The 13,303-nt window shown below is 49.8% G+C and overlaps 1 protein-coding gene across 1 annotated transcript in view; it reads left to right on the top strand.

Moving 5' to 3' along the window:
- LOC125950864 (hemicentin-1) overlaps positions 1 to 13,303 on the top strand; it is a 167,035-nt gene that overhangs the window by 44,832 nt on the left and 108,900 nt on the right. The window contains exon 2 of the mRNA XM_049679228.1: positions 6,953 to 7,082. Within this exon, the coding sequence (XP_049535185.1) occupies positions 6,953 to 7,082 (130 nt within the window). The remainder of the gene's footprint in view (positions 1 to 6,952; positions 7,083 to 13,303) is intronic.

The following is a 13,303-nucleotide window of genomic DNA, read 5'->3' as shown; positions in this document are numbered from 1 at the left end:
TGGATTGTAGCAGGTAACAGCCAGCACCCCGCCCCCGGGGTGTCGACACCATCACAAACCAACGTTGTCCAACGTAATCGTCCAATCTACGGAATATGTACCGGTCTCGTGGTCTCTTCTCAGCATCATCGTCATCATCATTGCTGGAGGGCCACGAAGTCAGATTCAGTCACACTCCTGTGCATCGATCTTGGGAATCAGCACTCGCACACACACACACACACTCAATCAAATTCGGAGAAAGGACAGAAAGCAGCAGCAATCGCTTCTCCACCATCGCAGCGATTAGGGACCGGCGCTCGGTTCGTAATAATATTTATTGTTATTAAATAGAGGAAGTCACCCTCGAACCCCTCGAGGAGGGGGAGGGGTTCGTAGTCAGCCAACCACGGGCACACATACGTCACATCGACCGTTGTCCATCGTCCAGCGCATCTGCTCTTCCGTCTGCCAGGTTTTCCTTTTGGGGGGAGAAAAAAGACCAACATGTCGTCGTCGCCATCGTTGTCGTCCTGGCATCCGGCTGCTACTGGTCGCCGGTGGCCACTCGATGTCGGTTGGTCGTTCTGGACTGTCTGTCGGTGTTATGTCGAGTTTTACTCGGAATCCTGCTGTCCCTCGCAGCACAGAGAGATGTTCAACGATTTCTCGCTCACTTGCTCGCTCCCCACGGAGGGTGGGAGTAGGTGACCTCTTGGTGACAGCAACTCATATTTCATCGCATCCATCGCAGCGCAGCTCATCGTCTCATGGTTGGTTGGCTGCCAAGCCAACAGCCAAGAATTAACAGCCTGACGTTGTAATCTACCTCGAAGCACACCCACAACGGGCCACCCCTCGGTACCTACCACCAACTGCTCTTCATGCTCCAGTGAAGTCAATCTTGCTGCTATTGGTGCTGGTGGTGGTGGTGCCCGGGGATGAAAAGCGCTTGCTTGCTTTGCCTTTGCTTATGATAAATTGGTTACCATTTTTGCTCGACTGTTTTCTTCTTTTCTACGGTCCCTGTACCGAAGTTCCAGGAGGGTCATAACACACACACTGACACACACACACACACACACACGGACACGAGCACGGAGCTTTCTGGGAAGCGTGTTAGCGATCGGCATTCCTTAAGTTTAGCTTTCATTTCGCTTCGGTCAGCCATTTTGTATCCGTTTTTCTTTTTTCATTCGCGGCGTAACGACTACCGCCACCGTCGTCGTCGTCGTCAGTCAGTCAGTACAGCCGGGCCCGGGTCCGTACCGCAGTGCGGCACAGGAGACCGCAACCATCTTCCACCATCTTCACCACATGCACCCTAGTCCGTGGAATAAAAAGCACCGAAAAAACGCGAGAGAAGCAAGACGAGAACCAGCATATTGCGCGTGGATAAAGTTCATCTCCCCCGAGAGGCGGGGAGGGGGAAACCTCAGCCTCAACCTCGGAGCTGGATCCGGGAATCGATTTAATGGATGAGCACCGCCGAGATAGGCGAAGGGGCCCGAGCCCCGGTACGGTCTCGCCTCGCGGCTGATCCCGGCACGTTTAGCCCGCATTCCGTATCGACGGGAGGATCACCGAAAGTTGCCCCCCCCCAAAAAAAGGCGAGGACAACGAGGGTATGCTACGGTACGCAACGAATTTTCACACCTCTCCCTCTCTCTCACACATGGGGTGCTGTCAGTTCTGACAGCTTGTGCCAACCACAGTAGCCATTGCTTCGCTAACACGTTTCGCCGGTGAGCGGCGGGCTTAAGGGTGGATTTGCATGGAACACATCGAAACCATCGTGGCCTGGCGATCGTGCCAGCACCGTGCGTGTGGCCACCGACCAGCTGCCAATTGTGTGTGCACGCTGGCGTGTATGTGTGTGTGCGTGTGTTCCAGCGGAAAAGAACCTGAAGCAAAAACTTTTTCCCCCCCGAAAATCCTGATGCCAGAGCAGTGTTGCGATCTGCGTTTGAAGCGACCACAGAGAGAGAGAGAGAGAGAGAGAGAGAGAGAGAGAGAGAGAGAGAGAGAGAGAGAGAGAGAGAGAGAGAGAGAGAGAGAGCATATAGCTCATCACAAGCAGCCGCAGCCGGATTTATGCTGGCCTCTCATGGCAATGCGGCGTTGCTGTTGCCTGACGTTCAGCAGCACACATCGAGCGTACCAGCAGCGACGCCATGTTGCGTGGGAAATGGAATTAGAAGGTGGCCACCGGCACGGTCTACGGATCACAGATAGCGATACCACAGTACTGCTAGCGCACTTTCCAACAAGACAACGAGCGACGAATGAAATCCTTCCCTCCCAAAACTCAATGCTTTGGTGCAAACCCCCGCGACGATACATTTCAAAGTCAATCCTTTCTAAGCGGCTCCGACTTGCATGCGTGCGTGCGTGTGCGTAATGTGCCAATGGCCGGCACTCTGGTCTTCGCACGATCGACGCAGAGACGATCCATCGAATGCAAATTACGATGCCCCCGGGGGGAGGCCATGCAATTGAGGCATCCCGGTCCCGGGTTTTACACACACGGAACGACGCCGCCTACTTGGTCAAACATGGTGGTTGATGAAGCGACCGACCGACGGTAGCTAATGACTTGGTCTTCCCGTGTCCAATTCCCGCGTCCAGAACGCTTTGATTACGCTCGCACATAATCGTCAGCAGGGGGAGGGGGTATGAAGAAGAGGGAGGCCTCTTCTACTGCCTCGCATCCGGAATTGTATATTCAATCGACCTCCACAGTCGCCTCTGAAGTCGAAACAAATGAAAATAGTTTGAAATCGAATCGATCGAATCGGACGTTGTGCTTGAGGCGTGACTTATTCCCTCTTCTTGGCAGTCGTCGAATGGCCGACCAGGTGGACCGACAGACAGACAGACAGACAACCAGTGGACTTCAATCCACGTGGGAAAGCTGAGGCCAATCAAACGGAACACACACACACACAACACGAGTCGATACATAAGCATACCGATGAGAGGTATGCCTTGGCTGCCGGGGTGAAAAAGGATAAATGCCCGGAATCCGGTGGTCCCGGTGGCAACCGGGACGAAAGGATCACATTCAACCTGTTCCTATTCGGAACGACGGAGAGAACGGCTAGTAAGTGACTATCATTACCCGGAATCCCGGAGTTGCTACTGCTGCTGGTGGTGATGGTCAAGAATCCTGTAGCCAATCCTTCGGTTGCCTTCGGTTTATTGGTCCAGGCCAGGCCTAATGATTGCTCGCTCGCTCGTCGAAACCCGGAGCGTCATCTTTCATCGGTTGGAATTGGATTCGGGACAAAAGGGGAAGGGGGGACATCTTTAGGATTTTCACTCCTCACTCTGACCTCAAGCCGAAGTCCGGCCGAACCGGAATCAGCCACTGGTAGCAACTTGTTTCAATCAAGATTTTCAAAATCGATATCTGGTCTGGAGATGGACTTTTGAAGGTTCAGTTCCATGGAGTGGTGGTGGTGGTGGTGGTGGTGGTGGTGCGCCCTCGCCATCGCCATCGTCACCGTTATTGTCGTCCTTTCGAACGATTTCCGAAACGATACTTGAGCTATCCTTGAGGCTACGGAACCTTTGGACCTTCTCTCTCGCTCTGTTCGACTCCGAAACCAAGGTAGGCTGTTGGTTCCATTTTCGGATCTCGGACTGATTGAAACAGACGAGGTTTTCGGTAATAAAATTCGTATTCCAGAGCCCGCCAACTCCTCCTCCTCCTCCTCCTCCTCCTTAAAAACAATCTCTTCCGTTGGAGAAAGAATGGAGGAAATGGGTCGACGATTGAAAGATGAAAAATTATGATACGGAGCATGTGGCACGGTCGGTCTCCGTCAGATAAGGGACTGTCGTTCGGTCGATTCTTACTTCGGTGAGGGAGGCAGGAAGGAAGGGAGGGAACTAATCAACAACCGGACCAGGGAAAGGGCAACACGACGGGCAACGGGGACGTGAGTCAATTCTTCGTTCGGCTTGTTGCGAGTGGGGCGAGAGGCTTTCAACTTCCAAACCAGCTTTCCAATTACTTGCAATGCAACGGCAATTCATAACGTGAACTTTGGTTACCTCTTCTCGGTGCCCCTCTCTCTCTTGGGATCGAGTTGATTTCAAGATTGATTCGAGAAACCGTTTCGGTCAATCAGAAGCTCGCCTTGGGAACTCACTTCCGGTCTACTGATCATGCCACTTTAATCATATTTGCAGTCCTTCTCGGAGTAAATACAATTTTTAATAGGATTTGGGGATGTTTGATTCAAAATAGGATAGAAATTTAATGCCAGAACGGGACCAAAAACCAATAATCACGGCATTTGGTAAGAACTTGAAAAGGTAATACAGAATCCTTGATCGATTCGAAAAGCACATTTCAAACGAAACATGCGAACTCCATCGTTGAAAACTATAACGGAAAGCTCTCTGGCTTATGGGATAAACCCCGAACAAAACCGAGTCCAGTGTTGGGCGTGTGCTTGGTTCTCCTGTGTTGTAGCATAGGTGACAGCATAACTCTGGTATTACTCGACTATTTATGACTTGCTCAAATTGGATCGACAATCAATCGATAGGTTAACGTTTCACCTTTTTTTTCTTATATGAGTGACTGTTTGTGAAACAGTGGAACGAGGCGTGCAACATTATGTTACGTAGATTACTGTGGGCCACATTTATTATTCATCGTAATTGCGAGTAGTAAGTTATGCGAGTCCGATCCTACCCCCCGTACGGTAATTGGCTATTTCGCGTTATAATGAATCGATTAACTTATGATATTGGTTTTCGATTGCATGGTGAGTGCGCTGCTCATAGATTACTCACGCAGCTTGATCGTTTAGCCGGCTGCAGCACCTATCACAACAGTTAAGTGGTGCGAAGCACGGAAAATGGGAAAATGAATGCCATGGGAGGTAATCGCATATATTTTGCACATTTTTTTTTTAACTTAAAGCAGCCATTACACGAGAGTAACTTTGGTTACAATATCACGTTGATAGCAAACGCTTCGCTCTCTTAGTTCGTAAGTAAAAAAAAAGTGTGTTGGCATATCAGAAATGAATAATAATGAACTGACGGTGATGCAAATCCAATGTTGATTCATTTGTAGTCGATTATTTTCATTTCTCAAACAAAACATTTACTCAATAATAACACACGTTTGAATATATATTTATCTAACATTATTTATATTTAAAAAATAGTCTTCAGATCTGACAAATGCATCATAATCTGATATGGACAATGTACAGAAAGTGAAATATATTTCTATCCTCTTAACTGTGCTCCCAGGCGATAGCCACATCAACGCAATCCCGGTTTAACAGTTTTCAGCGGTATTGTGTCCATCGTGTTCTTGCAGCTTAATGTCTCATATTACACGTGATGTTTGATGATGATTGAAGCTCATGTCGTGTAAGCTCATATGAAGGAAGTGTTAAGTCTCGCACCGTTGTAAATCCACCCGTCAGACTCCATGCCAGGGATGATAAAATGTTACTCGACAACCATCACGAATCGATCTGGCTACTCTGGCTAGCTAATCGATTACACGATTATATACCGCGCGCGCTCTGTGGACAAGAAATCAATTAAAATCGCGCACAAACCTACACCAATCCATTATCCACTCGTCAGGCGAGGGTCTGTAAAAGGATGCCCCAACAAGCAGCTGCAAAGAGAGAGGGTTAGAGAGAGAGAAAGAGAGAGAACAAGAGAGAAAAGGACACAAGGATCGCACCGAACTAACCGCCACCATTAATTAATGCGTTTTCCATTAATGCTGAATAATAATGATTCATAAATATTTTGATTATATCGTGCCGGTAACGGTTTGCCGAGGAGCCTGTAAAATCCCCTTCCCCCACCACCCTTGCCCATCCAACAGCAACCACCAGAGGCCCCGCCATCACCTATCTCAGCCCCATTGCTTACCTGGAGGTCCCGTCGGGAAAAGCACAACATGAGGCACCACTCATCGAAATTCATGATTGCGAGCGAAACGAACGGACGACAAAGCAAAAAGCATCGCGGAACTCGCTTCCCTCCTCCGTTTTTCTCATCCCCTCAACCCTCTTCGACGCTTTCTTTTTTTACAACGGATCGAGAAAAACCGCCGAGTGGAAAATTTGCTCGCCGAAAGAAACGATGAAAATGAGTTGCTTCATAATTTGCGTGCTCGTCGTCTCATTGTTGTCCCCGTCCATCGTTTCTTCGCGGTTCACGGTGAGCTGAGAGGAAAATCGGTCCCTTATCAGAGTCTCGAGTGCGGGCGCGTTATAGCAATTGCCATTATTACCATCAGCACCACCATGACCATCACCATCATCATCATCATCATCACCGTGAACCACCACTAACACTCATCAACTGAAAAGCAAAAGCACCCCTTAGCCCGTGCTGACCCTGACCCCTTGAGGTTGCCAAAGCAGTGGCAGCAGCAGCAGCAGCAGGTGAAAGCAGCAGACGCCATTTTGTGGGGGGTTCCCGAGAGAGAGAGAGAGTGAGAGAGGTGATGGTTACTACTTATCGGCAGCGACCTTCCTGGTATCAAGATACTTCTTGTTGCTGCTGGAAAAGGTTAACAGGGTCCAGCGAACACGAAGAGCTAGCAGCTAAGATCCGTACGCGGTACGAAGGGTTGGTTAACGATATGTGGCCTGGCGCCTGGTGGAGGAGAAGGAGGAGGAAGAGGAACGATTAAATCATGCTCCGGTCACATGATGATGGATGGTATGATTGCTGGTTCCCCATCGCCAAGTTGCCGTTAATATGCTGGCCATTTTCTCGTCGTCGTCGTCGTCGTCCTTTCGAACCCTTAACCTAAACCAACCCCCTCTACTCATGTCACTCTCAATGTCACCCGAGAAATAGGGAAGGCGCTTGCTTGGATAGTAATTTACTAAACTCACTCCCGACCACCACTACTTACAACCGCTCTTCTAACACCGTTTCCCTTTCGCTCTCTTCTCTTTCCGTTCCATTTCAGACGTTCCGACGCACGTGGAGAAGGTGCTGGTGAACGAAACGGCCCAAATTAAGTGCGACGTTTCCTCGAACCTCACCAACGACCGGATCCTGCTGGTGGTGTGGTACAAGGATAATGTACCGATTTACAGGTAAGATAAAGGGCTCACACGGTGAGGGTGGCGGTCTAATTTGGGGGTTTCCATTTCGAAGGTCAACGCTTTGAGCGTTCCAATTGAATAAAGAGCCGAGGAGAAAGGGAGGGTGCGAAGGAACCCACGCTAATGTCACGATCAACTTACCAACTGCCGGCTGGAGGGTAAATGATAATGTATCGCTTGAAGCGATAGCGATGTTCCGAATCAATTTCGGAATTTCGACTACTCGCCCTGCCCGCGAAATCGTTTCCAAGGAGTGCTGCCACGCGACAACGGCGACCCTCAATGCACTCGAATAATCTTCCCGTTGAAATTCGTTGGTTTGCATCCATCATAGTAGCCATCCCGGTGCGATTGGTGGCGATGCAGCTGAAGCAAAATCCTCATCTTCGCCTTTTTTTTTAACTGCGACGTGACACGCTCGACGTGGCTCCTTGGATCGGTCGCTCGTTTGATGTCTAGCCAAGCTTTAAATTTATATTTCACCCTCGATCGGTGCTTCAATCACCGGTTTTTGCTCTCTCCCTCGTTCTATTCCTTCTCCCTTTTTTGCGTCGTGCGACTTATCATCCCCGGGAGTTGACACAACGATGGTCGGACGGTCGGTTGGTCGGTTGGTCGGTCGTCTGTTCGCCATTTCTTAATCTTCACTCCGCGGTGCACGAGCCAGCGAGGTGACGGAATGATCGTAAAATATTCAAACCATCAATCTTCTCACTTTACACAACCTAACACCCACTACTACCACCACCACCTTCAGCACGTACGCAGCTCAGGGCTAGTGACTTGAGTCTCGGCGAGCGATGGAATGGAGGCGCCAGGTTGGTTTGGGAATTTTCTCTCCTCTTATCTCCGTTCGACGTGTTGGTTTTGGGTGCTCGTCGTCATCGCTTGGTGGATGAAGCTTAAAACGATCTTCAAAACCTACAAAATTGATGACAATCTCAATCGTCCTCGGCAGCTGCATGCTCGAAGGGTAGTCCCCCCGCTAGAGGAAGGGGGATGATTGGGAAAATAATTTACATATCGATAACTTTATCCCTTCTCTCTGGTCTCCCCCTTTGCAACTGGGGTCGCGGTTGTTCACTTCGGTGCGCCAGCGGTACGAGCGATACGATGCGACCTGCTCCATAGCGGGTAGCGGGGAACGAGAGGAGTAGATACAAAAATCGCATCAAAAACGCGCGCTCGCGAGGGGTGCAATTGGGTGAAAAAAAACAATTTTCAATTTCGTCCGAAGGGAATAGCGGGACCACTTTTCAACATAAACATATCGTCTATTTTCATAATGTTATTGAGTAAACACGCGGGGCCGGCCGCGGTATCGATGGTAGTCTTCGGCTCGATGACGTTTATAAGGGGGAGTTGAGTGCCCCAATGCACCCGGCCAGCGATGTCGGCTGACTTCCTGCTCCTGTGGCTGGGAAGAAGTCAGATTTCGTTGAGCCACATTCGCGTGTCACCTGCTTGGCACAGGGCCAATGTAAACCCCCCACACCACCACCCTTCTAGTCTCCTCTTCACCTCTTCTCACCGGTGACTGGCGAAATTCCCTCGGTGAACCCAAATTGGATTGGATATGTGATGAGGATCACGAACGAGATACCAATTCGAGATGATGGCGGACTCCTTCGCACTACCCGAACCCCCTGGAGTATGTGTGACAGTGTGTGTGTGTGTGTTTGTGTGTGTGTGCATCATTCTTCGAGAGGGTTCGCTATTGTGACATTGGCCTTTCGAAAACCATCTTCTCACTTCTTCTCACTTTTGCTTCGCGTCTTCGAACCTTCCGTTCGGCCCAAGGAGTAATGCCTTATGTATTCATAAGTGATGTCTTTGCATAGAATGTCTCTTCCCGACACTTTCCGTGGCTGTCGGTGAAGCAGTGCAGGAAGCAGGAGCACCGCGGCCGGTGTTACGAGAAACATTCATTTCACCGTCCCTCTCCAGCAGGAGGCTCTTGGCGTTGACGTATGTATGCATATCGCATATTTAACATAAAAATGTGAGGCATTTTTCAACGCCGTTGCACGGAAAGCTCGGAAGAGCGTCTATCTTGGCGCGTGGTGAGCTACCACACCGACCGTTTACCTTTGCGCGTGGTGTGCAGGTTACAGGAAGCTGCTTGATGAATACTTTCCTTAGCTGGTCGGCTCGCTCCCGAGCGGACTATAGTAGAAATGAAACAATGAAACACTATTTCTTTTAAAAAACGAAAAATCCTGGAACTAACCTATAGACAGAAGATGGCATTTATTTTGTGAAAGTTGGTTTTAATACTACTTTTAATACAATCGATATCGGGCTCTTTTGGTAAATATTTTAACGCAAAAAGAGGTCCCTTCCCACGACAATTTTCTAACCGAAAACTGAAGCAGTTCCAAGGCAAAAAAGGACGACATAGGAGCGGTCACAGAGCCGAGCCGAGTCAAGCCGAACCGAGAGAACAGACGTAATCCCGGAACATCTTCGATATAAATTTCAGCCAGCTCAGTGAGCCAGCCATCAGTGCTGCCATGAATATAGAAAGAGAGCGAAACCAGGGACAGGAGAGAAGGGAAAGGGAAAGGAAAGGAGGGGAGAAGTAGGTGAGGGCATACAGGTCGTCATGCGTCGTTTGTCGACATCGGTTGGCGGCGTCGTTCCCCCCCAACAAGGACCCTGGCAAGCAGCAGTATGTTTAGCATTTCAGTGGCTTTTTAAAGGTTTTCTCCATTTACGGCGAAGAGAGAGAGAGAACGAAAGAGACGAAAAGAGAAAGAGAGAGAGAAGAGCAGGAAGCGATTCCCGAAAAAAAAACAGCCAAAGTAAAAAGATAGTGGATATTGGATGTTGTCGCTCCTCGTTTACCATGCCAGGGTCTGGTATGTGTGAGATCCCCGGGTGTACAGGCGTGTCCCCCCGTCCCCAGAAGCACTTCCGCTCGCCGGGGTTTTCCCTGGCATACACACGTTTTGATCGATGACGAAAACACGAGGAGCACAGTGAATAAATGGGATTTGTGTCGGACCCGGATGGATGTGTTCGGTGGCGTTCTGAAGAGTGAAGGAGGGAGCTCCAGCAGGAGGAGAAGTGCTTTCTGGTAGGGCTAGAAGATGGCGTAGAGTAGTAGGTAGCAAGCAAACCGTACCATCCCCACAGCAGCCTCTTGCGAAGGGCGAACACTCACACCGCGGGCATTAGAATATGTTTATCAAGGACGGAGTAAGGCGAACGGTGTTTATGTGGCGAGTGAGGGTGTGTGTGTGTGTGTGTGCTAGCGCTAACGTGCAGAAAAAAGTGACGAAGTGGATTTGGTCCGACCTGCGGTTCTGCTTCTGGTTCGGTCGATTATAACAATGAACTTCATCACGGAGCGTCGCCAACCGCGGGGCGTGGTAGCCGCTTACCGTTCGATCACTCTCAGGTCTCGGCAAGGACCATTAGCCGTCGTCGTCGGTGGCGACGATGGATGTCAGTGAGTGAGTGAGTGAGTGCATGGAAGACGGCGGACAGATCATCGATTGGTATAATGATCTGGAATAATAGTCGAATACGCTGTCAATCACGTTGATAAATAGGCAAATGAATTGCCCGTGAGGAGGAACACCAGGGATGACAAATGTAGCCGAAAGGTCCACTGCATTACAAGACAAAGCTCAAGAATGTTAAGCCCTATTACCGCAATTCATCTTTCAGAACATGCATTTAGCAGCTTTTTCCACTCGAAATTTGTTCGAACAGCAGTCTCCTTTTGGTGATCCTTAACCTCACAAGCCCGTCTTCTTAAACGTCGATAGTGGGAAGCACTTCACTGGGCACTCGGACACCCCCGGGAGGGTTCCGGTTCGAGTAAACAATACGACTGCAACAATAGGCATCTGCTCGAATTTCGAAACGATCCAAAGGGCTTTTCAAACGGCGGCATCAGTGCTGTCCGGCGTAACAGTATCGATATCAGCAACTGGCCGGTCGGTCCGCCGGCCGGTCGACCTCCTTTGCTAGTATCATCTTCAGCCGGCCAGCACTCGGGTATCCATCGGCAAACGATACATTGGTCCATTCTCCACATCTCGGCAACATTCTCCACTCGAGAAGCTGTCAGATTGCATCCCACTCTCTGTTGTTACCCGCGGAGTTCCCGAGGCACCAGGTTCCCTTCGATTGCCGAACACCACGATGCTGATCGCGAGGGCTCTCTGGTTGTACCAGCCGGAACCACTTCAAACAAGCCGGCAGTTGAAATACAATTCCGAGCCCGAGCTACGTAGCAACGAAGCTCCGTGACCGAGACTGCCTTAGAGACTGACCTCCTCGTGCAGCAAAAGGAGCCGCGGGGCTGTCGGTGCCGAGGTGCCGGGTATAGAGTGGGAGTAGAGAGCAAATAGATACCGAGGGGAGGGAGATTATTCAAATAAGGTCAAGCCGTGTCTCTGGAGCCGTGTGCATGGATCAAAGATACCCCGCCTGCCAGGGTGCGTGATCCCAGTTCCCAGGACTAACCGCCCTCCTAAGCTCCCACGTACACACACACACACACCGAGCTCGAGTGTAAGTGCCCGAGACATCGAGTGTCTAGGGGGGTGGGTAGCTACGTGTTCAACACTTCGTCGGATATCGACAAAACTGGAACCATTCAACAACAACAACAACAACAACAACTGCTGCTGCTACTACCATTGCTACTCCCACTTCGGGGGGGTCGGGCTGCAGCAGGTAAACAAAGTTCTTCCGCTCGGTAACCTGAGAACAGACCGGAGGAACCAGAAGTCAGAACGGCAGAAGGATAAACTCTTGCCGCCTGCTGCATTGGATTGAGTTCCAGGAGCTGAAACTGAAGTGCTGGTGTTCGTGAGCCCCAACGGCATATTCCCTCGTCAAGGTGCCTTCGCCCGTTTGGAAAATGGTTTTAGTATCCGGAATGGTACTTCCACGGCTGTTTACGTCAATGCACCCCCCAAGCCGGATTCCCTCCCGTACGACGACGACGACGACGACGAGGTTCTTTTCTCCTTCCGTCGGATCTTTTTTTTTTTGCTATCTCCCTATCGGCACGTTGGTAACCTTGTTTGCATCTTAATTGAATGCAAAGAGTAATAATGCAGATATATCCGCCACTGAGCGCACATTGTGTGAAGTGTAGTGCTCTTTACCGAGGTTCTTTTCTCTACTTTTCTACGTAAAAAGCACCAGCACGAAACCTTTGCTAGTTGTTTGGCAAACAGCTGCCGGAATCAACGGGCAAACAGACCTGTTTATCGGCATCGGAACGGAATGTCTTTATTTTCGAGCGAACTTAGTTCCGAAACCAGGAAGGGAAGGGGAGGGTCGACCTAGTTACTGGGAGGTCCCGGAGTGTCTGACTTTAGCCTTTAGCCGTATTGCATCTTGTTTACGATTCCCGAAAGCAACTCAATATTCGGTTTATGGAATTAAGGAGTTCGTGCTGGAGCGTCGCTTTCAAATGTCAATAAAAACCCTGGTGTAGAGAGAGTGAGAGTGTGTGTGTGTGTCAGTGGAGCACCGCAAGATGCCCACTATATCCGCTTGAGTAGTTCACCAGGATCTCGTTACCCAGGCACAACATTATCAGACAAAAGGTCGACAGCATAAAATGTCTGTATATTCAACAATGTTGCATCGACGAACCGTTCTTCCGGAATCTGTCTCTCTCTCTCTCTCTCTCTCTCTCTCTCTCTCTCTCTCTCTCTCTCTCTCTCTCTCTCTCTCTCTCGCTCCCTTTCTCTCATATCCTCTCTGTCTCTACGAGGAAAGGATGCAAACGGAAAATATGGATACAGCTTATTCCCTTGGGCGTAAGAAAACAAAACACAACAACAACAACAGCAAAAAAATGGTAGAAGGCGGATGTGCAGCGGTTGATTCTCGGTCGATGGTCCAGAGACGTCATAGACTTCAGGATTGATCCCTTCCTACGTGTGGCTCTGAAGGCCGACAAAAAGGTCTACACGAATTTATACGACAGGCTGACAGCTGGACTGACATTTGTCGACACATTTTCGACTTCATTCATCCAGCAGCCTGCTACGATCTCGGTGCGAATATATTGGCTTGGCTGGTGCCTTCAGAGCTAACGTCAGTCGAAGCCGATGGATACTTCCACTTCCACTAGCCATCCCAGTATGCTGTGTGGATGGCGCGTTTGTTCATATTTCCCCAACCGGTAGCTTCCCGGAAAACTGCGAATCCATTAACCCACCGTACGCGTGTCTTGC

The sequence above is a fragment of the Anopheles darlingi genome, chromosome 2 (genome assembly GCF_943734745.1).
Source record: "Anopheles darlingi chromosome 2, idAnoDarlMG_H_01, whole genome shotgun sequence".
Classification (NCBI taxonomy): Eukaryota; Metazoa; Arthropoda; class Insecta; order Diptera; family Culicidae; genus Anopheles; species Anopheles darlingi.
The sequence above is the reverse complement of the archived record's forward strand: the minus strand, read 5'-3'. Positions and strand labels throughout refer to the sequence as shown.